This window comes from Nomascus leucogenys, chromosome X (assembly GCF_006542625.1).
Source record: "Nomascus leucogenys isolate Asia chromosome X, Asia_NLE_v1, whole genome shotgun sequence".
NCBI lineage: Eukaryota > Metazoa > Chordata > Mammalia > Primates > Hylobatidae > Nomascus > Nomascus leucogenys.
This window is the reverse complement of record NC_044406.1, coordinates 88,691,660-88,716,206: the sequence shown is the minus strand read 5'-3', so window position 1 is coordinate 88,716,206 and position 24,547 is coordinate 88,691,660. Positions and strand designations below refer to the sequence as shown.

The 24,547-nt window shown below is 44.6% G+C and overlaps 2 protein-coding genes and 1 pseudogene across 3 annotated transcripts in view; all 3 read left to right on the top strand.

The window, feature by feature from the left end:
* Nucleotides 1-11,943, top strand: part of BTK (Bruton tyrosine kinase) — a 37,359-nt gene extending 25,416 nt beyond the window's left edge. The window contains exons 7-18 of one of the 2 annotated variants that reach the window (XM_030807523.1): nt 580-767; nt 1,185-1,247; nt 2,021-2,075; nt 2,672-2,751; nt 2,931-3,058; nt 3,779-3,853; nt 4,409-4,580; nt 5,100-5,316; nt 6,681-6,745; nt 7,398-7,516; nt 8,035-8,192; nt 11,437-11,943. In XM_030807523.1, coding sequence (XP_030663383.1) covers nt 580-767; nt 1,185-1,247; nt 2,021-2,075; nt 2,672-2,751; nt 2,931-3,058; nt 3,779-3,853; nt 4,409-4,580; nt 5,100-5,316; nt 6,681-6,745; nt 7,398-7,516; nt 8,035-8,192; nt 11,437-11,508 — 1,392 coding nt within the window. In that variant the 3' untranslated portion in view covers nt 11,509-11,943. The remainder of the gene's footprint in view (nt 1-579; nt 768-1,184; nt 1,248-2,020; nt 2,076-2,671; nt 2,752-2,930; nt 3,059-3,778; nt 3,854-4,408; nt 4,581-5,099; nt 5,317-6,680; nt 6,746-7,397; nt 7,517-8,034; nt 8,193-11,436) is intronic. The other variant, XM_012498938.2, reaches the window with a different exon arrangement.
* Nucleotides 11,944-12,406: 463 nt separating this feature from the next.
* TIMM8A (translocase of inner mitochondrial membrane 8A) lies at nt 12,407-15,724 on the top strand. The gene is made up of 2 exons (XM_003276465.2): nt 12,407-12,860; nt 14,717-15,724. The coding sequence occupies exons 1-2, from the start codon at nt 12,729-12,731 to the stop codon at nt 14,876-14,878; spliced, it is 294 nt and encodes a 97-aa protein (XP_003276513.1). The 5' UTR covers nt 12,407-12,728; the 3' UTR covers nt 14,879-15,724.
* Nucleotides 15,725-16,755: 1,031 nt separating this feature from the next.
* On the top strand, nt 16,756-23,432 carry LOC100583334 (annotated as a pseudogene).
* Nucleotides 23,433-24,547: the final 1,115 nt, after the last annotated feature.

The window sequence follows — 24,547 nt, the reverse complement described above, 5'->3', positions numbered from 1 at the left end:
ATAGTAATGTTTGGGTCACATTCCTGAGAGTTTGATTTTGATGTAATTGGTCTGTGAGGAAACCGACTGGGTATTGGAATTGGTTTTTTTGTTTGTTTGTTTGTTTGTTTGTTTGTTTTTTGAGACAGTCTCGCTCTGTCACCCAGGCTGGAGTGCAGTGGCATGGTCTTGGCTCACTGCAACCTCCGCCTCCTGGGTTCAAGTGATTCTACTGCCTCAGCCTCCTGAGTAGCTGGGGCTATACGCACACACTACCATGCCCAGCTAATTTTTGCATTTTTAGTAGAGATAGGGTTTCGTCGTGTTGGCCAGGCTGGTCTCGAACTCCTGGCCTCAACTGATCCGCCCGCCTTGGCCTCCCAAAGTACATTGGAATTTAAAAGCTCCATAGATGGTCTTTATATGCATGCAAGGCTGAGAACTCCTGCACTGGTGCTTAAAAATGGTTGTTGAATGACTGCTGAGTAATATTTTATTACGCCTGATTTGGGTGTCTTGAGTAAGCCAGGGAGTTGGGAGAGAAGAGAAGAGTGCTTGGTATCTTGACAAACCCTCCTACCTTTTCACCTAACTACATAGATCTTGAAAAAGCCACTACCGCCTGAGCCAGCAGCAGCACCAGTCTCCACAAGTGAGCTGAAAAAGGTTGTGGCCCTTTATGATTACATGCCAATGAATGCAAATGATCTACAGCTGCGGAAGGGTGATGAATATTTTATCTTGGAGGAAAGCAACTTACCATGGTGGCGAGCACGAGATAAAAATGGGTGAGTCCACACCAGCCCTTCCTGAGCCTGGTGCCTGCCCACTCCCTACACGTGAAAAGTGCTGCGGCATAATTCCCCTGATCAGCATCCTCATCAGAGACTGTTCTTCCCACACCAAACTGAACATGCTCATCCTCCAAGTACTTCCCAGCATGCAGCTCCCTATACATTGCCTCTGCCACCTCTCTGAGCCTCTATTGTTGGGCACATATAACCAATGCGACATGTGCAGAAGCTCTGCACCTCACTGGCTCACTGCCTAACCATGCATCAGAGACATGGTTGTCTTTGAGGGAAGTGCATGATACATATACCTCCATTTGAAATTTGTTCTGAGCTCAGGGATGTGGGCATATGAATCTGTCTCCTGGAGGATGGGGAGGTGCTGGATGAACTGCCACATTGTCTCCTTCACAGGCAGGAAGGCTACATCCCTAGTAACTATGTCACTGAAGCAGAAGACTCCATAGAAATGTATGAGTAAGTATGTTTATGTCAGTCCACAATCTTCCAGGAAGAACTCTCATTCTCTCTCTCTCTCTCTCTCTCTCTATATATATATATATATATATACACATACACATATATATATTTATATATATGTATATATATATAACACACACCAGTGTATATATGTATACATATGTATACATACACTGGTGTATATATAGGTATATTATGTATACATATGTATACATACACAAGTGTATATACATATACACACTTTTTTATACTTTCAACGTATTTTTTATTTCAAGATATATATTAAAATTAGTGCCATCTGAATCAAATGATGCCACCACCTCAAATTAGTGTGTCTGTCTTACCTTTACCCCCCAAACACCCTCCACTTACGAGAGCTGGAGAGGTCACCATGCCCTCAAATCCAGAAGAATCACACTCAAAGAAAAAGGAGTTGACGACCTGATGAAAGAATTAAAATGTCAAACTGCTACTGTTGTCCTTTCCTCCCTAATCATGGAAGTGGATTGTTCTCAAGTGCCCTAGTCCCTGATCTCTTCCCTGCAACTCCCTGCTGCCTGCCTTTGCCTGCTACTCTCCATTTCCATGAATCTTCAATGCCAACCTGGGTTTGGGAAAGGGATACAGTGTGCTATGCACATGACAGATGCTCAGTAGATAGGGTTTGAGTGAGTTGACTGAATCACCGACATGAACAAGCCCCGGAGGGTGCTATAACCTCCAATCTGCTTATGACCAGGAGCCACTCAAGCAGCACTCTCCCTTCACAGGTGGTATTCCAAACACATGACTCGGAGTCAGGCTGAGCAACTGCTAAAGCAAGAGGTAAGTGTGGAACCACTAGCACACAGCATTCTCCTTGCATAAGTGAGGATCTTGAACTGAGGGCCTGTTCTGCACCCCACCTTTGGGCAAGGCAGTGTCAAAGCTGCCATCATCTGAGGTCCCAATTACACCATTTTTTTTGTTTTTGTTTTTCTGAGACGGACTCTCGGTCTGTCACCCAGGCTGGAGTGCAGTGGCATGATCTGGGCTCACTGCAACCTCCGCCTCCCGGGTTCAAGCGATTCTCCTACCTCAGCCTCCCAAGTAGCTGGGATTACAGGCACATGCCACCACGCCCGACTAATTTTTGTATTTTTAGCAGAGACGGGGTTTCACCATGTTGGCCAGGCTGGTCTCGAACTCCTGACCTCAGGTGATCTGCCCACCTCGGCCTCCCAAAGTGCTGAGATTACAGGCATGAGCCACCACGCCCGGCCTGCACCTTTTAATATTAAAAGCAATGAGGCTGTAGCTCAAGCGTGGAACTTGGCAGTAAAATCAGGGGTTGTTCTATTTTCTCTCTCAAGTTTGGGCAGGTGGGATGCAGGTGTGAGCACCACTTCCTCCTACAGACAGCTTCTTTTTCGTTGTTTCAGGGGAAAGAAGGAGGTTTCATTGTCAGAGACTCCAGCAAAGCTGGCAAATATACAGTGTCTGTGTTTGCTAAATCCACAGGGTGAGTACTACTATTCCAAGGCCCTGAGGATAAAGAACAGGGGTACCCTCCTAATAGCTCCTTGATGGTGTGCCCGTCCCACTTCCTCTGTCTCTGAAACTCAAAACTCATCTCACTTCACTTCCTGGGTTCTGTTGACCTTTGTGCCCAAGTTACTGACTAAGCATCCACTTCTTCAGGGACCCTCAAGGGGTGATACGTCATTATGTTGTGTGTTCCACACCTCAGAGCCAGTATTACCTGGCTGAGAAGCACCTTTTCAGCACCATCCCTGAGCTCATTAACTACCATCAGCACAACTCTGCAGGTGAGTGCCGGGGCAACTGAGAAGGGAGTCACAGACACCAGGATAAGCAATGCAGGACAAGGTGATAAGAGGAAGAATCCACCTCACAGGACAGTGTGAATTCGCTGTGAAAGGAAATCCCTGTGATACTGGCTAGAAGCTGGTAAAGAGGTGGTCAGAGGCAGACCTACACCCAACAGGGACTGCCTCTTTATTTGGTGATTGATGCTCAGTGTTAAGACACAAAAGAGGCTGGTGACTGATTCATCAGCAAGTATTCATCGAGTTCCTACTGTGTACTCAGCGATTTCCTCAGCTCTAGAGGAGAACACAGGAACATTCTGAGTCGAGGTCCTTGTCCTCAAAGAACATACAGGTTAGACAATATCAGAAGAAAGTTTCTAAGCACTGTAAAATTTCTAAAAACTGAGAGATTAGTGAGGGCATGGATATGGGGGAACAGCTTCATCAAGAAGGTAGGATGTGAGCTAAGCGTGGGCTGGGAGGTGGGAATATATTCAGTTAGGCAGCGTATTTCAATTAGTATTTTCTCTTTTTTGTCCCTGAAAAGTATTTTGTGAAAGGAGAAACCTCTGGAAATATGTGGGTTCATGGAGGTCTTCTGGGATTCAAAGTGTACTAGAAAGATACACACCGGAAGTGTGAGGCTTTAAGTGAGGATATGTGAGGCATCCCACCTCCTACAGCACACCAACAGCATGACCTCTCTCTCTGTTTCAGGACTCATATCCAGGCTCAAATATCCAGTGTCTCAACAAAACAAGAATGCACCTTCCACTGCAGGCCTAGGATATGGTAACTCCTTATTTCTCTGGGGTAGGGTGGACTGGCCAGTTGCAAAAACTACCTTTGCTGGCCTTGCCTTGGGGAGTGTCCTTGAGGTACACTGTTCTGCAGCAGCTGCCTCAAGGACGCTCAAGACAGATCCAAGTAAAAGTTATTCACTGATTTTCTTCCTCTAGTGGCTACTACTGGGACTGCAAAAACACAGATTCATAAAGGGCTTTGTCGTTGTCCTGGGTCTTTTTGTCTTTTATTTTTAATTGTGGGAAAATTTTCAGTACTATCCCTGAGTTCATTAACTACCATCACTAACATAATCATAAAGGGATTTGGGGAGGTTGCTTAGTCTATCTTCTTGCCTTATGGCCACCTTGAACCTAAAATTCCCAGATTCCTCTAACCAGTGAATCCCCTGTTTCTGAGATTGACTTAAGCAAAGACAGATTAGTACTTCTAAAAATTTCCCTTTTACTAGTTTTCCTATTTCTACCCCAGTAGGGATTTTTATCTATTGTAAGAATTATACATTCATGACCCCAAAGAATCACACCAAGAATTTGTTGTTAGGATCATGGGAAATTGATCCAAAGGACCTGACCTTCTTGAAGGAGCTGGGGACTGGACAATTTGGGGTAGTGAAGTATGGGAAATGGAGAGGCCAGTATGACGTGGCCATCAAGATGATCAAAGAAGGCTCCATGTCTGAAGATGAATTCATTGAAGAAGCCAAAGTCATGATGTGAGTTATAGCCCAAACTCAATTCTCAATCTATTTGCTGGAGTCTAGGAATTCACACAACAACCCACTGAGGCTTAAAGATGACTTACAGTAAGAGAGGTTTGGGACGAGGGACTGAAGTTTACCTTTAACTGGCGGTAGTCCTAACTGCTAAGATAATAGTTTCTGTGCCTTAGATATTGGTTGAGAATAGTGGTGATCATGGGTGTGTACCATCTCAGTAGCATTTGGGGGTAGATGTAGAAAATTAAACTTTCAAGAGAAAGACAGATTCTAATTTAGCCTTAGCGTTCTTTCATTCCTGGACTCGTTTCTTTTTCAATTTATGGGCTCCAGATCCCTGCTTACTTCCACATATTAAGCACTTTTGAGATTTAGGGTGGGAAAGAGGAAAATAAACTTTCTGGTGTGACCCCTTATCTGATGCTCTACTCCCAGGTCAACCCCTTCCTCCCCAGCCCCTTTATTGCTAGTATGCAGAGCCAAAAGGGGAAGACTAGTTCCTTGCCTTTCCTGTAGGAATCTTTCCCATGAGAAGCTGGTGCAGTTGTATGGCGTCTGCACCAAGCAGCGCCCTATCTTCATCATCACTGAGTACATGGCCAATGGCTGCCTCCTGAACTACCTGAGGGAGATGCGCCACCGCTTCCAGACTCAGCAGCTGCTGGAGATGTGCAAGGATGTCTGTGAAGCCATGGAATACCTGGAATCAAAGCAGTTCCTTCACCGAGACCTGGTGGGACCTTAGAAGGATTGGCCTAGGACCAAGGGCTGATGGGGTGGAAGTAGCAGTGGAAGATATATCATACATGGTTGAGGGGGGCTGCTGGTGCCATCATTTCAATTTTATCTAGAAAATACTATAAGTTAGGTGTGCCTCTGCCCCAGTGCTGACCCCATCAAATATCTCCAGCCTCGGCTCCATGAAGTCTGCCGTGGTGAGAATCAGAGCAGTCACTCGCTCCCAACCCCCTACCACCCACAAGAAAATGGTGGGGTCTTTCAGTGGCCATTCTGGATTTGCAACAGAAGGGACTGTGCTTCCCAATGGGACTGCTCCTGGCATGGGGTCATCATTTGGTTCCTTCAGAGTCACATACTGGGGCCTGTGGATGCATTTGGCCCATATGTGTGTTTTTTTTTTTATGTTATATAATAATTAGCAAACCCTTAAAAAGAAACATTTCGCTTAAAAAAAAAAAACCCTGGAATTTCCAGCTTCTCTTGAAAATCTAGACCATCTGGAAATACCAGGTCCGCATTCTCAGGAACCGCCTCCTTTCCTTTAGACCAGGCATGTACTCTCCATTTCCTGCAATCTCCATCCACTTCACTTCACTCTTACTTAACTTGCCTGGCCCCTGTAAGAATCAGAGTTTGCGCCCCTGTTTCTCTCAGTCAGGCCAAGGCTCAAATCGTCCTAGTCTCACTGGCAGAAAAGCAGAAAGCAAAACAAACTTACTTCTCACTCTCCTTTCTTTGTTTTTTTGTCTGTTTTGTTTTGTTTTGTTTTGTTTTGAGATGGAGTCTCGCTCTGTTGCCCAGGCTAGGGTGCAATGGCACCATCTCGGCTCACTGCAAACTCCGCCTCCCAGGTTCAAGCAATTCTCTTGCCTCAGACTCCCAAGTAGCTAGGATCACAGGCGCCCACCACCATGCTCAGCTAATTTTTGTATTTTTAGTAGACGGGGTATCGCCATGTTGGCCAGACTGGTCTTGAACTCCTGACCTCAGGTGATCCACCCACCTCGGCCTCCCAAAGTGTTAGGATTACAGGCATGAGCCACTGCACCCAGCCTCTCCCTTAATTGTTTCAGCATATCAGTGAGGGAATGGGGTGGTGTGGAATTGCCCATGAGAATGCAATCGTTCTGTATGTCCTCAGTGCTTTACCTAGGACTACACAGTAGGTTGCTTTCCACGTGGTGGAAATGAATCACGATTTCTTGGTGGCATCAACAGATTCCTGTTAGGTGGGAAGGTGTCTGTAGTCGAAGGAGATGAAGCTTCCCTGGCTTCATTCTACTGGTCAACAGAAGCTTTGTGCCTTTAACCTCTGTGCTGGGGACGGAGTCTCACTGGTCTCTGTTTGCACTACAGGCAGCTCGAAACTGTTTGGTAAACGATCAAGGAGTTGTTAAAGTATCTGATTTCGGCCTGTCCAGGTGAGTGTGCCTTTTTCATCTTTCCCTCCAGAAGTAAAAATAGCACAGTATGAAACATGGGTAGGTGGGTAGGTGTTATAGTTTTAATCCTCTCCTTTTCTTTTTTTTTCTCATTCTAGTGTTTTCTGCTGATCTTTCTATTCTTTTTCTTCCTCTGAGTTATTTAAGCCACCTCTTTCATCCTTTTGTTTTATTGTCATATCCCTTTCCTTCCTTTCTCCCTTTATCTCTACCTCCTCTTTTTTCAATCTATTTCCCCAATACCTTATCTTGATCTATTAATCCTGATGACTTTACTCCATTCCTCCTTCTTTCTTAATCAGTCTAATTTCCAGTGACAACTGCAGATAAAAGGAAGGGAAGGAGAAGAGCAGAGAAAGGAAAGGTGGATAGAGAAGAGGAAGGGAGTACCTACTAGATCTTATTTCACTTCATCCTTCTTGTAACCATATTGCCAATCAGGAAAGCTCAATCAGATACAAAAACAGGAAATTCGTTAAAAGTAACATTTGTAGAAGACACTAGTTGAGGAGGAGAGACTTTTGAGGAAGGCTGTGTGTGTTTGTGACACTCTTGTGACCGTGCCAAGAAAACGTAAGCAAATTCCAAGCTCTCCAAATCCTAATGACAACAAGTCCTGAATCCCTTGCAGGTATGTCTTGGATGATGAATACACAAGCTCAGTAGGCTCCAAATTTCCAGTCCGGTGGTCCCCACCGGAAGTCCTGATGTATAGCAAGTTCAGCAGCAAATCTGACATTTGGGCTTTTGGTAAGTGGATAAGATTACACAGATTATACAGCTCAAAGGATAAGAAATGCAATGGGAAAATTCACACTTTGCAACCTCCACAGAGAGATTGTTCTTGCTTTCATTCATCCAATCCTTGGGGAGTGCTTACTGTGTGTCAGCCACCACAGGGGTTTCTGAGGATGAAAACTAAACTGGACATGATCTCTGCCTTTTTAGAACTTAAACCATGTTAAGGAAAACAATTCATTCAGTTTTCAACAGCTTCTGAATACTGATTATGTACCAGGCACTCTGCCAGACCCTATAACTACAAAGACAAATAAGATGCTGTCTCTCTTCTAGAGGAGTTAATAGTCTAGTACGACCCTGATCTCCATCTAGTGTGGTCAGTACTATAGCAGAAATTTGGGCAAAATGTAAAAAGCACAGAGCGGGGAACCAACTGATTCTAATCTTTGAGGTTGATCTAGGAAGACTAGGACCCCTGCTATCCAAAAACACTGCAAACCAATTTAATAATTTTTTTCATCTTCTAGGGGTTTTGATGTGGGAAATTTACTCCCTGGGGAAGATGCCATATGAGAGATTTACTAACAGTGAGACTGCTGAACACATTGCCCAAGGCCTACGTCTCTACAGGCCTCATCTGGCTTCAGAGAAGGTATATACCATCATGTACAGTTGTTGGCATGAGGTAAGTGCTTTATTATGACCTCTTAAATTATTTCCTTGAATCTACTTGCCCATTTAGCTGGCCATTCAGCCACAGACTGATAGCTGCACACATTCTCTTTTTTTCCTTTTTTTTTTTTTTTAATTTGAGACAAGGTCTCTTTCACCCAGGTTGGAGTACAGTGGCGCGATCTCGGCTTACTGCAAACTTCACCTCCCAGATTCAAGCGATTCTCATGTCTCAGCCTGCCAAGTAGCTGGGATTACAGGCGTGCACCACCACACCGAGCTAATTTTTTTTTTTTTTTTTTTTTTTTTTTTTTTGGTGACACAGTCTCGCTCTGTCACCCAGGCTGGAGTGCAGTGGTGCGATTTTGGCTCACTGCAACCTCTGCCTCCTGGGTTCAAGTGATTCTCCTGCTTTAGCTTCCTGAGTAGCTGGGACTACAGGCACATGCCACCGTGCCCAGCTAATTTTTGCATTTTTAGTAGAGACAGCATTTCACCATGTTGGCCAGGCAGGTCTTGAACTCCTGACCTCAGGTGATCCACCCACCTCGGCCTCCCAAAGTGCTGGGATTACAGGCGTGAGCCACCGCGCCTGGCCAATTTTGTATTTTTAGTAGAGATGGCATTTCGCCATGTTGACCAGGCTGATCTCGAACTCCTGGCCTCAAATGATCTGCCCACCTCGGCCTCCCAAAGTGCTGGGATTAGAGGCGTGAACCACCATGCCAGGCCTTGCACACATTCTCTGACCTTGGCCTGCACCTTGATCATCTGATGGCCAGAGGCTTTCCCAGGCCCACTCCAATTCACACTAGAGTGTCATTAGTACACTCCAATGCCAACTCAGCTTTAGGGAGTGAGGTGTTGTGGGGCCATGTCATCTAACATAAGCAGGCAGCCAGAGGCACTCAGACAAGTCAATGGGCATTACAAAAGAAAAGTTATGAAAGTTTGTTCATTCCTTTGTGTGTCATTGGCCCTTTCTTCTACTTTATTAGCTGCCAACCATTTCTGGCTGGGGTCCTAAATGAGATTTTTTTTTTTTTTTTGAGACCGAGTCTTGCACTGGCACCCAGGCTGGAGTGCAGTGGCATGATCTCGGCTCACTGCAAGCTCTGCCTCCCAGGTTCACACCATTCTCCTGCCTCAGCCTCTCAAGTAGCTGGGACTACAGGCGTCCACCACCACGCCCAGCTAATTTTTTGTATTTTTAGTAGAGACGGGGTTTCACTGTGTTAGCCAGGATGGTCTCGATTTCCTGACCTCGTGATCCGCCTGCCTCTGTCTCCCAAAGTGCTGGGATTACAGGCATGAGCAACGGCGCCCGGATAAATGAGATTTTTTTTAAAACCCTCCTGTTTGAAAGGGAACTAAAACAGGTAGTGGGTTTTTTTGTTTGCTTTGTTTTGTTTTGCTTTTTAATATGGTGCATTGTGGGGTATGTGGGTAGGTGTGGTATTTTGGAAATAAGGAAATCTGTCCTATTACTATTAAACTGCTTTGCTCCTCTTACCTTGAGTTCTTCCCAAGATGCCTTCTCTACTTTTCAGTAGATCCTTGGCAACCTAAATTTCTAGTAGGAAATAAATGCTCAACTTTTCAGAGTGTCCAACAAGTGCATATGTGAATCTGGAGCCCTCTTGGTGAGGTGAAAAGTGGGTATCTGGATCCGAGCATGGCTCGTTTCCCTTGAACAAATGACAGATCACAGAGAAAGTGCAGAAAGGAAGGACTCCTTTCTTCTGTGTGATGTAGGATTAAGGGTGATTGGCTATGCTCCCTCCCAACCAGGACCTTCTTACTCTGCTAATTAAAAATGATTTCAGACAGGTACTTTATCCACAGCCTGTTTAAAGCAGTGGTCAAAATTGGATGCATATCAGAAACCCTAAGGAGCTCTTAAAAATGCAGATTACTGGCTGGGCATGGTGGCTCATGCCTGTAATCCCAGCAGTTTGGGAGGCCAAGGCAAGCGGATGACGAGGTCAGGAGATCGAGACCATTCTGGCCAGCATGGTGAAACCCTGTCTCTACTAAAAATACAAAAATTAACCAGGTGTGGTGGTGTGTGCCTGTAATCCCAGCTACTCAGGAGGCTGAGGCAGGAGAATCACTTGAACCCAGGAGGCGGAGGTTGCAGTCAGCCGAGATCCCGCCACTGCACTCTGGCCTGAGTGACAGAGCGAGACTGTGTCACACACACACAAAAAAAAATTCAGATTACTGGGTCTTTTCTCCAGAAATTCTGATTAGGTATGCCTAAAGTGGAACCCAGAAATCTCTTTTTAAACTTCCCAGGAAATTCTGATACTCAGCTAAGTTTAAGAATCACTGAGTCAAGGAATCAAGAAATTGATGACCATTGGTTCTGACAGATTGAGAGCATTCTGGCATGAATGTTCCCTGAACCACTAAATACCAAATACCTCGGGGGCTTATGGGCCATGGCCATCAAAAAGAACCTTAGTCTTAGGCCGGGCGCGGTGGCTCACGCCTGTAATACCAGCACTTTGGGAGGCTGAGGCGGGTGAATCACCTGAGGTCAGGAGTTCAAGACTAGTCTGACCAACATGGTGAAACCCGGTCTCTACTAAAAATACGAAAATTAGCTGGGCGTGATGGCGTGCACCTGTAATCCCAGCTACCTGGGAGGCTGAGGCAGGAGAATCGCTTGAACCTGGGAGGTGGCAGTGAGCTGAGCTCACACCACTGCACTCCAGCCTGGACAACAGGGTGAGACTCTGTCTCAAAAAAAAAAAAAAAAAAAAAAACCCTTAGTCTTTTTGTTACCAGACAGTGGTAAAAAAAAAAAAAGGTCCCAGGTACTCAGAATCCCTGCTCAGTGATGCAGCCTGTGGTTTTGAAATATTAATCACTAAAAATTATCACATGGGATTTCTGTTCTGCCAACCACTTGAACTTGTTTGGTAGCCATTTTTCACTTGAGGATCCAAAATAAGAATGTGTTGTGTACAGTTACATAATGAACTTGCCCTCAATTTTGATCAGTGTGATTGTCAGTTTAATTGGCAAATTGTTCTTATCACACTAATAACCTGAGTTACTAAAGATGAAAAGTGCACAAAGACTTTATGGAGAGCTGCTATTTCTTTTTTTTTTTTTTCCTTTTGTAATCGACAGGGCATGCTACTGGGCATAGAGCATATATTTAATAAACATTTGCTGCTTACTCATTGCATTTCCCTTGAATTCTGGATTCTAGCCACTCTAACACTTTACTTTTTCTTTGGTTTTAGAAAGCAGATGAGCGTCCCACTTTCAAAATTCTTCTAAGCAATATTCTAGATGTCATGGATGAAGAATCCTGAGCTCGCCAATAAGCTTCTTGGTTCTACTTCTCTTCTCCACAAGCCCCAATTTCACTTTCTCAGAGGAAATCCCAAGCTTACGAGCCCTGGAGCCTTTGTGCTCCCACTCAATACAAAAAGGTCCCTCTCTACATCTGGGAATGCACCTCTTCTTTGATTCCCTGGGATAGTGGCTTCTGAGCAAAGGCCAAGAAATTATCGTGCCTGAAATTTCCCGAGAGAATTAAGACAGACTGAATTTGCAATGAAAACATTTTTTAGGAGGGAGGATGTAAATAGCCGCACAAAGGGGTCCGACAGCTCTTTGAGTAGGCATTTGGTAGAGCTTGGGGGTGTGTGTGTGGGGGTGGGCCGAACTTGGCAAGAACGAAATGGTGTCATAAAGATGGGAGGGGAGGGTGTTTTGATAAAATAAAATTACCAGAAAGCTTGAAAGTCTTTGGTATCTGTATTAATCATGCAGCCTCCCTGAAGCGCCCTATCTCAGTATTCCAGAAAGCTGCTGTGTGGCATTAGTTTGGCATATTCCTACACTGAGAACTCGACAGGATCCTCCGGGTTTAAGCCCTCTTGTTAACTCCTGCCTCTGAATCAGAGATGCATTAAGCCAAAACAGTGCCTGTCACAGCAGCCATGCAATGTTATTTGAATGAATCTGAAAGTTGGGCACAAACTGCCATAGCCTCATTTCCCTACGTCGGGAGAGGAAAACTCCATCAAAAAACGAAAACCAGGGGCCCAGGATAGCCAACTAACCGACCCAGCCAGCTAACCGACCCAGTGCACAACTCTGGTAGCTCAGAAAACGCGGGCCAATTTGGAAGTGGACAGGGGCGGAGCTGTTGGGCCAGCACGGAATGGATCACGTGGTCTGAAGTAACTTCCTTTTCTCCTTTCTTTTCTTTTTGGAGTAACATCTCAACGGCACCTCGGCTCTGGGCTGTAAGCCCTGCGATCTCAAGGCGCAAGGCTGGGCGCAACCGCAGGGTTGCAGGGTTACGGGATTGCGGGGTCCAGGGAGTGGGACCCGCCGACTCCGGGAACTAAGCACCGGCGCCAAAGCGTGGGAGGCGGCGGGGTGGAGTTGGGGGCCTGCCTCGCGCCGACGCAGTGCACTCACGGGGGCGGTCCCAGAGGCAGTGAGTTGTGGTTCCGGTTCCGTCCCGGAGACACGTGAAGGTCGGTGCGGAGTTCGTCTCTGCAAGCGTGGTCGCCCTGGGATGGATTCCTCCTCCTCTTCCTCCGCGGCGGGTTTGGGTGCAGTGGACCCGCAGTTGCAGCATTTCATCGAGGTAGAGACTCAAAAGCAGCGCTTCCAGCAGCTGGTGCACCAGATGACTGAACTTTGTTGGGTGAGGAGCCTGGGGCTGGGACCTGAACACTGTACCTACTTTCCCTCTGTCCTTGTACCGCGGGACTCGCGACAACGTCGGGGATTCGGGGAGGGGGCGGGCACCTGGCAGCAACCCTTGATTTTCTCAGGTTCCTGTGGCCTAGCCGGATGGGAGAAGGGTGACTCCGCTTCTCTGGGGACTGTCATTCCGGACCTCGGCTTTGTTGGTGCAGAGGACTGGGTATCAAAGAAGACTTATGCCACTGGACACCCAGCACTTTCAGGCACCCGAGGTTGAAGCTGCCTAGTGCTGGTCACCAAGACTGATCGGAGCCCCCAGTACTGGGATTTTATTTTTGGCAGCCCGAGTCCCAGAGAGTCAGTGAATCAGTGAATCTGCTATTCCTGGACTCCTCGGGATTTACCTTCATTACCCAGTTCTAACCCTCTCCGCTGAGAAATGAGTGGCTCCAGCCCACTAACTATAAAAGTGGTGTAATCTCTTCCAACGTACATACTTATTTGTTTTCTTGTTGGATTGTTGTGTAATACCAAGCCGTTTCGGGTCTGAAGGTTGAGGAATTGAGCCTGCCCTGTGAGGGGACTTTGGCAAAAGGGTGGAAGGCATTTGCAGCTTGACAACAACGTGTTCTGCTTGCCAAGGACAGATCTCCCTTAATGTACACAATTCATAGAATTCAGAGGCCAAGGATAATTTTCCTTGGAATTAGAGGGTCTGAGGCTTGTGTACATGGCAGAGAATAATGAACGAAATTTTTGAACCACTTAACTTGAACTATGTACAGTCATTGGTTTCCATAGGCCCTTTCCCATAAACTTACAGTATTGCTGGACTATAACACCTACCAGATGCTTACTTAACTCTGGTCTGCCTTGGACCAGAGTGCTTTGATTCTTTTTTAAAAATATCTGTGATTCGTTACTTTGGGGCCAGGAGGGCGTGTGGTTAAGTACTATTGCAAGAATCTGTAAGCTGCCGGGCACGGTAGCTCATGCCTGTAATCCCAGCACTTTGGGAGGCGGGTGGATCACTTGAGGTCAGGAGTTCGAGACCAGTCTGGGCAACACGGCGAAGCCCTGTCTCTACTAAAAATAGAAAAAATTAGCTGGGCGGGGTGGCACCCGCCTGTAATCTCAGCTACTCAGGAAGCTGAGGCACGAGAATGGCTTGAACCTGGCGGAGGTTACAGTGAGATCATGCCACTGCACTCCAGCCTGGGTGACAGAGCCAGACTCTGTCTCAAAAAAAAAAAAAAAAAAAAAAAAACTGTAAGCTATGAACCCTTTAGGAAAATGCATTCAATTTTCCATTCATCATGACAGGATTCAAGAATCTCTAGCTTAAGTAGACAAGGTTATAGAATCTCAAGTCATATTTTTTTTCTTCTGTGGTAGGTTTTAGGGTATCTTGCTGTAATGATTTATCCTTTCAACCTTTTATTCTGTAGTTAACTTAAAGGCATTTAGTGCAAACAGCATTGTGGAGTTACAACCAAATTCATCGAAAGGTTACTTCACTTGTATTTTGCTATTTTCTTGCTCTGGAATATCCCAGCTCTGCCATTTTCTGGCCCTATGATTTTGGGCAAAGTATCTCTGTGCCACAGTTTTCCTCCTTGTAATATGAGGATTTATAATAGTATCTGTTCCATAGGATTGTTGTAAGAATTTAATGTAAGGCTAGAGAACATTGCTATATACTTGGTCAGCTGCCAAATGTGAACTATCATTAACATATCAGATAGTATTTTTAAGTAAAGTTTTTTTTCTCTAAGCAACAAAAAGGGACCCCTGCCCCCAACCGTCTTTTTCTTTCCAAGTTCCCTTTGTGATTCTGTATCTTGTCCTGAGCAGGAGAAGTGCATGGACAAGCCTGGGCCAAAGTTGGACAGTCGGGCTGAGGCCTGTTTTGTGAACTGCGTTGAGCGCTTCATTGATACAAGCCAGTTCATCTTGAATCGACTGGAACAGACCCAGAAATCCAAGCCAGTTTTCTCAGAAAGCCTTTCTGACTGATCTCAGCATTACCTCTTTGGAAAAGGAAGGTAGTTCAAGAAATGAAGAGCTGTTGATGGGATGATTGAAGAAACAGCTATGAGAGGATTGGCTCCCATCTTTTGTTACTCTTGGGACATCCTGTCATCTGAGAATGAACAAAGACCAATTTTTTGTGTGTGAAGCTTAAGGGTCATATGTTTGCTTGTATTTTTTAATGCTAATCTTGTGAAAATAATTGACAGGTGAATGGAAAATTATATTTAGATGCATATTACTGTACATGGGACTATGCTTTTCTCAAAGCTCCATTAACTGCTTCCTATAGTTTTGATAGTGGGACCACATACGTAAAAATCTCATTTGTGTGGAGTCATTTCTGATTTCAGGGGAGATCCTTGTGTTTATCAGAAAGGGCAGAAGTGGGGGAAGAATAATTTGGTATCCTTATCTAGTGTTTGATTATCAATCCCGGAGAAAAATATCTGTAAGAGTGTTTATACCGTACACTTCAGTTTTCTTGATGATCTCCCTTTCCTATATGATGATTTGCTTAAATATCCGTATTAAGTATAGTCTCAAGGTAGGGTAGGCAGCCTGAGAATCTAGAGGCCTTTAGTTATAAAGGAATCTAGCCAGTGAACATAATTCTTATTACTAGACTGCCACAAGGAAGAAATTAACTTACCCTGTATATCAGGGTACAAAAAATTCAATGATGTGCCTAAATAAGTTATAAAGATTTAGGCCAATCAGAAGCTAACAGCAGTTTCAGATAGAGGTGCATGCCTAATGTTAATTAGTGTAGATTCCATTTACTGCATTCTTTTGATCAGTGAAATAAAAGCTATATAAGATTCAACTCTGTGATTGAGAAGGCATTCTATTGCAGTTATTATCTGCAACCCGGAGAGATTTAGCATGGGCTGATTCCAAGGTTAAAATGTAGTCAGTCAGTCTGGGTATCTGCTCTGTGTAAGGTACAGCACAGTATTCCAGGGGTTCCTGACCTTTTTGAGAGAAAAGAGAACCGAGAGATGAGATGGGGAGGGAAGCGGTTATGTGCTGGCAGTCAAGTCCGTGAGTACAGTAGAGGTTGTATTGACTGGATTCTCTTATTTCAAATCCTTGTAGACTGGAGTATAGACCTAAAATGGACCTACTTGTTGGGAGCCTCTAGTGCAAATCCATGAAATCTGGGGAAATGAACATCTCTAAAAGCTTCAAGTTCCTGTTTAGATTTTCCCCATAAAGGTGCTACAAGGACTTTTTTTTTTTTTTTTTTTTTTTTGAGACGGAGTCTTGCTCTGTCGCCCAGGCTGGAGTGCAGTGGCGGGATCTCGGCTCACTGCAACCTCCACCTCCCGGGTTCAAGTGATTCTCCTGCCTCAGCCTCCTGAGTAGCTGGGATTACAGGCGCACGCCACCATGCCTGACTAATTTTTGTACTTTTAGTAGAGACGGGGTTTCACCATGTTGGTCAGGCTGGTCTCAAACTCCTGACCTCATGATCTGCCCCCTTGGCCTCCCAAAGTCTGGGATTACAGGTGTGAGCCACTGCACCCAGTTGGAATTTTTTTTAAATCATTATGAAAACAGTTAAACATTTAAGTTCATACTCTGTGCCATTGTTTTTAGTGACAGGATTTCAGCAGTGCACAGAAACAAAGTCCCTGCCCTTGAGCTTGTGGTCTAGTTAGGGGAGGTAGACAATAAACACATAAATATGTCAATATAATAAGTGCCATGGAGGAACAGCAGAGTAAGGGTGTTAGGGAATATTTATGGAGTATGATTATTTTATATAAGATGGTTTGAGAAGGCCTCCTTGGGGAGGTGGCATTTCAACAGAGATCTGGATGAACTAAGCAACCAAACCTTGTGGGTGTTGCCGGGCAAGGTGGCTCACGCTTGCAATCCCAGCACTTTGGGAGGCCAAGGCAGGCAGATCACGAGGTCAGAAGATCGAGACCATCCTGGCTAACATGGTGAAACCCCGTCTCTACTAAGAATACAAAAAAAAAAAAATTAGCTGGGCGTGGTGGCGGGCGCCTGTAGTCCCAGCCACTTGGGAGGCTGAGGCAGGAGAATGGCATGAAACCGGGAGGCGGAGCTTGCAGTGAGCGGAGATTGCGCCACTGCACTCCAGCCTGGGTGACAGAGCAAGACTCCGTCTCAAAACAAACAAACAAAAATCCCCCACAAAACCTTGTGGGTGTCTGAGAGAAGAACATTTCAGGCAGGAGTAACAGTAAGTCCAAAGGCCCCAAGGTAGGAACTGCATGCATGATGCCATGGAGAACAGTCAAGAGGTCATTATAGCTGGAGTAAAGTGAGTTAAAGAGAATGGTAAGAAATAAGGTTGGAGAGACCAGGTGCAGTGGGCTCATGCCTGTAATCCCAGCACTTTGGGAGGCCGAGATGGTTGGATCACCTGAGGTCAGGAGTTCACGACCAGCCTGGCCAACATGGTGAAACCCTGTCTCTGCAAAAAATACAAAAATTAGCCAGGCGTAGTGGCAGGTGCCTGTAATCCCAGCTACTTGGGAAGCTGAAGCAGAAGAACCGCTTGAACCCAGGAGGCAGAGATTGCAGTGAGCCGCTCCAGCCTGGGTGAGAGAGTGAGACTCCATCTCAACAACAAAAAACAAAGAAATAAGGCTGGAGAAAAACATGCAATGGATCAGGGTGAGGAGTGTGTGTGCACTGATTATGTGGGGCTTTGTAGGCCATGGCAAGGACTTTGGGCTTTTACTAAGCAAGGTGGGGAGCCACTTGAGGGATTTTAACAGATGAATGATGTAATATAACTTAATTTTAGGAGGGTCTGGCTGCTCTTTGGGCAACATCACATGGTGAAGAAGTTGTAACAGTAGCAGTAGTAGTAAGAATAATGGCATTTTGAAATCCAGGAAAGAGACTTTAAAATGCATATACCTCGTAACTATATGTCCCTGTTGACTTTTTTTTTCCTACAAAATTTAATGTGAGGCCAGGCACAGAGGCTCACATCTATAATCCCAGCACTTTGGGAGGCTGAAGTGGGAGGATTGCTTGAGACCAGTCTAGGCAACATGCCAAGACCCCATCTCTACAAAAAATGCAAAAATTAGCTGGGCATGGTGGCACATACCTGTAGTCCCAGACACATGGGAGGCTGAGGTGAGAGGATCACCTGAGCCTGTGGAGGTCGAGGCTGCAGTGACCCACGATCACGTTACTGCACTCCAGCCTGGGTGACAATGAGACCTTACCTCAAAAATAAAAAGAAAATCTGTTCTTAAAACCTCAAGTCATAGGAATGGTTCTTTAGTCTTTTCCTTATTATTATGTTTATTATGTTATTTATTACTATATTATTGCTTCTTATTTAGTTTGTTTTTTTTTTTTTGGAGACGGAGTCTCGCTCTGTCTCCAAGCCAGTGGCACAATCTCGGCTCACTGCAATCTCTGCCTCCCGGGTTCAAGCGATTCTTCTGCCTTAGCCTCCTGAGTAGCTGGGATTACAGGCACACACCACCACACCCAGCTAATTTTTGTATTTTTAGTAGAGACGGGGTTTCACCACGTTGGCCAGGATCTCCTGATCTCGATCTCCTGACCTCGTGATCCACCTGCCTCGGCCCTCCAAAGTGCTGGGATTACAGGCGTGAGCCACTGCGCCCTACCCTATTTAGTATTAAAGTGTTCTCATTACTTGTACACACAAACTTAAATGTCTTTGCTTTACAGTATTGCTTGCTCAGCGAATATATGTCATGAGAAAGGTCTGTCAGATTCATACAGTAAACTTGAGCACCAATTATGTGTTTTGACACTACTGGGCACAAAGACAATGGAAAAGAAAAGGTGTAACAAATCCCCTGTCTGAGATTAGTAAGCCCCAAGGCAACAATTTGGGCTTTTGTTTGTTTTGTCAATCTCAGAAATGCATTTTCAGAACCTTGACAGGTGGTACTGTTAGCACTGATGACACAGTCCTCATTTCAAATATTCAAGGTAGAAAATTCAAAACTCAGTTGTAAAACAAAAGAATTGGATTAGCAGACCCTTTTCATGAAATGAAATCTTACTTAGAAGACTGATATGTAAAGCAGAAAAGCCAAGCTGCTCTGGTGGTTGGTATCTGGAAGCCTTCCTACTGTCGTGTTGTCACCCACCTGCACTGCCAGTGATGCCTAAGGCTCGTCTTCAAGCTTCCAGGTTTTACCAAGCACACTCTGAAAGTGAGTCTATGTACGATCATTAGGGATAACAGAAGGAAATCAAGCAAAAACTTGCCCTTTATTTACAATAAACTCCATAAGGAATTTTAATTCTAAAGTTAACAAATCAATGAACTCCATGTAAAATAGTCTTTACATGGAATAATGGAAAACAATCGATGGTCCTTTTCTTAAAAAACAATTTTTCCCCATTGCAATACCTTTTTAAAAAAAAAAAAAAAAAAAAGATGAGATCTCGCCCTGTTTCCAAGGCTGGAGTGCAGTCATTTCCATGTAGTATATACTTTTCCCGACTACTGCCATGACTCACTTGCCATTTTCAAGGAATAGCAGCCCACTGACTCAAATGTTAATCTGCTTTGGCAACACCCTCACAGACACACCCAGGTTCAATACTTTGTATCCTTCAATCCAATCAGGTTGACACTCATTATTAACCATCACAAACTTCTTTATAAACTGATATGGAATGAGCTCCAATACATATTGTTAAATTTAAAAAGCAAGATTAAAGACTACCATTTGTGTAAAAAGGGGAGGGGATTAAAATATATGTACGAATATTTGCTTGAATAAGCATTAATTAACTCTTGAAGGATGTTGTTAATGTTGATTGCCTCTGGGGAAAAGAACTGGGTGGTTGGGGAGTAGGGGTGGGAGACTTTTTGCCATGTATCTTTTCTTTATGCCTTTTGAGTTTTGAATCGTGAATGAATTACCTATTCAAAAAAATACATATTATTTAAAAAAATGAAATAACAAAATTTCTCTCCATTTCAGCACTATAAACTCTGTACTAAAAAGTGGGGAGGTGTGATAGAAACCACTTTTAGGAATAAAAAACTTATATTTCAACTACAGTACTTTCAGATATCCCCTAGTCTCAAATAGATTCTTTTTCCTTTTTTTAACTTTTGTAAATTATTTTATTTCTTCCATGATGATTTAAATGGACTTTTTTTCTTTTTTTTTTTTTTTGAGACGTAGTTTTGCTCTTGTTGCCCAGGCTGGAGTGCAATGGCATGATCTCGGCTCACTGCAGCCTCCGTCTCCCGGGTTCATGCGATTCCCCTGCCTCAGCCTCCCGAGTAACTGGGATTACAGGCATGAGCCACCATGCCAGGCCTGACTATCTTCAAACAAGTACAAATATTTCATAAATAATATCTGGCCGTTTCTAGCCAATTGAGTAATTTGTTGCACAATAAGCCACCTCACATCTTTCAGCAAGAAATACATTAAATTTGAATAGTAAAGACATTACACAATGAATTAGGACACTTTTAAAATTTGTTTTAATTTTTATTAGGGGGAGGGGACAGCACACTTCTACTTAATGAAGAGAAACATTTTTACAGTCCAGAGGTCTTTTATGTTTTTGCACCTATTATGCTTGAACTCATAGGGGATAGGTTCCAGCAGCCCAGACTCCTTTCCATTGGTTCTCACAAAGTACGCTTCTCTGGGTGGAGCAGCCTGGCACTTGAATTGAACCCAGGTACCTCTCTTTTTGGCTTCCTTCTTTTTCTGATCATTTTCCCCCATGCATTTCAGGAAGCTAACTTGGCTCTTAGAGCGCTTAATGTACTCAAGCCGCACATTAATTCTCTTGGCAAGAATCTTGCCCTTAGCTTCTTTGTTTACAATGCCAACAGCATGCTGGTTAACAGTGTAGACACTTACAGTTTTGCCATGGTAACACTTATGGGACATTCCTTTTTGAATAGTACGCATTCCCTCGATGTCTGTATATGTGTGTGTATGTATATATTTTTTATCTATATATAGAATATATAGATAAAAATGTATATAGAAGTATATATAGTCCATAATGAACATATATTTTTCTCTATATATAGAAAAGAAATATATATATATATATATATATTTTTTTTTTTTTTTGAGACCGAGTCTCGCTCTGTTGCCCAGGCTGGAGTGCAGTGGTGAGATCTCGGCTCACTGCAACTTCTACCTCCCAGGTTCAAGTGATTCTCCTGCCTCAGCCTCCTGAGTAGCTGGGACTACAGGCACGCGCCACCACACCCGGCTAATAATATCGCCTTTCTTATAGATTTGTGTGTATGTGGCCAAAGGAACAACTCCATGTTTTCTTTTTTTTTGAGACAGAGTCTTGCTCTGTTGCCCAGGCTGGAGTGCAGTGGCGTGATCTTGGCTCACTGCAACCTCTACCTCCTGGGTTCAAGTGATTCTCCTGCCTCAGCCTCCCGAGTAGTTTGGATTACACGCATCTGCCACCACGCCCAGCTAATTTTTGCATTTTTAGTAGAGATGGGTTTTTGCCATGTTGGCCAGGCTGGTCTCGAACTCCTGACCTCAAGTGATCCTCCCACCTCAGCCATTTTCTAAAAGGCCTGGAAAACATCTATCAGGTGCCTTGCCTCTTACCCTTTGTGGTCATCATTTTGGCAAATTACTGGAAGATGGTAGTTCTGGCCAAAAGGAAGCTCTTTTTTAAAAAAAGTATTATACAACACTGGCATATCAAATAGATTACTTACACCTAAGGACCTCGAGCAGGGCTGGGAATAGGGTAGGGTGAATGAGGCACTTGTTTCATGTGCAAAATTTAAGGGGGTACCAAAAAATTCAGCTATCAAGAGGAATGATTTTTTGTTTGTTTGGTTGTTTTTTTGTTTTGTTTTGTTTTGTTTGTTTTTTGAGACGGAGTCTCGCTCTGTCGCCCAGGCTGGGGTGCAGTGGCACGTTCTCAGCTCACTGCAAGCTCTGCCTCCCGGGTTCACGCCATTCTCCTGCCTCAGCCTCCTGAGTAGCTGGGACTACAGGCGCCCGCCACCATGCCCGGCTAATTTTTTGTATTTTTAGTAGAGACGGGGTTTCACCTTGGTCTTGATCTCCTGACCTCGTGATCCGCCCGCCTCGGCCTCCCAAAGTGCTGGGATTACAAGCGTGAGCCACCGCGCCCAGCCGAAAAATAGATAAATTATAACTCACAGCAATTAAGTTTAAAACATGTTATTTACACCAAAACTAGAATTTATTAAATTCTACTTTCTTGGCTTTAGTGGAAGCAAACTCATTGAAATTTTTTTTTTCTTTTTCTTGAGACGGAGTCTCGCTCAGTTGCCCAGGCTGGAGTGCAGTGGTGAGATCTCAGCTCACTGCAACCTCCGCCTCCCTGGTTCATGCCATTCTCCTGCCTCAGCCTCCCGAGTAGCTGGGACTATAGGCGCGTGCCACCACATCTAGCTAATTTTTTATTTTTTAGTAGAGATGGGGTTTCACCATATTGGCCAGGCTGGTCTCAAACTCCTGACCTTATGATCCACCCACGTGGGCTTCCCAAGTGCTGGGATTACAGGCATGAGCCACTGAGCCCAGCCAGGAAATATTTTCATTAAAATCAGAAGCTTGGATCCTTTCAGACTGGCCAGTACAGTTCCTACAATTGTGACTTTTATGAGGTGAAATCATCTGGAGCTGAGAATTTTTCTTTTTGGAGTCTTGCTCTGTCGCCCAGGCTGGAGTGCAGTGGCGCAATCTCAGCTCACTGCAAGCTCTGCCTCCTGGGTTCACGCCATTCTCCTGCCTCAGCCTCCCCAGTAGCTGGGACTATAGGCGCCCGCCACCACGCCCGGCTAATTTTTTCTATGTTTAGTAGAGACAGGGTTTCACCGTATTAGCCAGGATGGTCTCGATCTCCTGACCTCGTGATCCGCCCGCCTCGGCCTCCCAAAGTGCTGGGATTACAGGCATGAGCCACCGCGCTCGGCTGAGAATTTTTTTATTTCTAAAAATCAAACAGAGCCTCTAAGAGAGAAGACCCAAAGCAAAACAATCATGGATCTAAATCAGCAAGGGCTGGAAGGTGGTGATAACTTCACAAAATTGAAGAGTTGGGATCTTGTTATACAGAAACAACCAGCTATGCCTTGGGATCAAAATCCAGAACAATCAAATGGAAATTACAGTGAAGATGAACAAAAGGGAAAGCAGAAATGGAGAGAAGGAGGAGGAGAAGCAGGCAGAAAGAGAGAGGGAGAAAAAGAAGAGGAAAATGAAAAGGAGCTGGAAGATGAACAGGAAAATAAAAAAGGGAAAGGGAAAATGAAAAACAATATCCCAATAAAAGATTAGTCAGCAAATCCCTCATGGACACTCTCTGGGCAAAGTTGAAGTTAAACAGGTGCCCCTCAATACAAGAGAGTTTATCACTCTCATTTGAATTTGGCATGACAGATAAACAGATAAGTCAATGGTTTTGTAAAAAGAGGAAGAAATATAATAAAGAAATGTCCAAGAGAAAGCATAAGAAAAAACATAAGAGATGGGGGGGCGGGTCTCTGAGTTGCCAAGGCTGGTCTCAAACTCCTGCCTTCGGGGGATCTTCTTCCCACCTTGGCCTTCAGAAGTGCTGTGATTACAAGCATGAGCCATTGTGGCTGGCTAAGAAGTTTTTTCTTTTTCCTTTTTTTTTTTTTTGAGACGGAGTCTCGCTCTGCCTCCCAGGCTGGAGTGCAGTGGTGCGGTCTCAGCTCGCTGCAGCCTCCGCCTCCCAGATTCAAGCAGTTCTCCTGCCTCAGCCTCCTGAGTCTAGATAAGAAGTTTTATATGACACCATTCTCACCAATAAATGGAGTTCTGAAAGGATAAACAAGAACATATTAACAATTGTTAATTCCGTGTGGTAGAACTAAATGAGGGGAGTGCAAAGGAGTTCCTAAATATCCTATTTTTACACTACCGTGGTTTTAAAGTTTTTATAATGGATGTTAATTGATTTTATTTCAGAAAAAATCAATAAAGAAATTACCAACCTCTGGAAGTGTTTTGAGACTGAAAGGGAAATCCATTGTAGAAGTTAATGGGTTCAGTGCATTCTGCAACTTGTCAGTATATCTCTAAACATCCCTTCCAGGCCGGGCACGGTGGCTCACGGCTATAATCCCGCCACTTTGGAAGGCCAAGGCTGGAAGATAACTCGAGGTCAGGAGTTCGAGACCAGCCTGATCAACATGGTGAAATCCCATCTCTACTAAAAATACAAAATTAGCTGGGAATGGTAGCCCATGCCTGTAATCCCAGCTACTCAAGAGGCTGAAGCAGGAGAATTGCTTGTGCTGGGAGGCGGAGGTTGCAGTGAGCTGAGATCATGCCATTGCACTCCAACCTGGATGACAAAAGAGAAACTCTGTCTCTAAATAAATAAATAAACATCCCCTAAAAAAAAAAATCAGAAGCTTGGCTGGGCACGGTGGCTCATGCCTATAATCCCAGCACTTTGGGAGGCCAAAGTGGGCGGATCACTTGAGGTCAGGAGTTCGAGACCAGCCTGGCCAACATGGTGAAACCCCAACTTTACTAAAAATACAAATAATTAGCCGGGGGTGGTGGCACATGCTTGTAATCCTAGGTATTCGGGATTCTAAGGCAGGAGAATTGCTTGAACCTGGGAGGCCGAGGTTGCAAAGCCGAGATGGCCCTA

Excerpts from the sequence above, each read along its gene's own strand:
- TIMM8A (XM_003276465.2), top strand. The coding sequence starts at position 12,729 with ATGGATTCCTCCTCCTCTTCCTCCGCGGCGGGTTTGGGTGCAGTGGAC. Across the intron at positions 12,861-14,716 it reads AGATGACTGAACTTTGTTGG|GAGAAGTGCATGGACAAGCC; the intron begins GTGAGGAGCCTG and ends TGTCCTGAGCAG.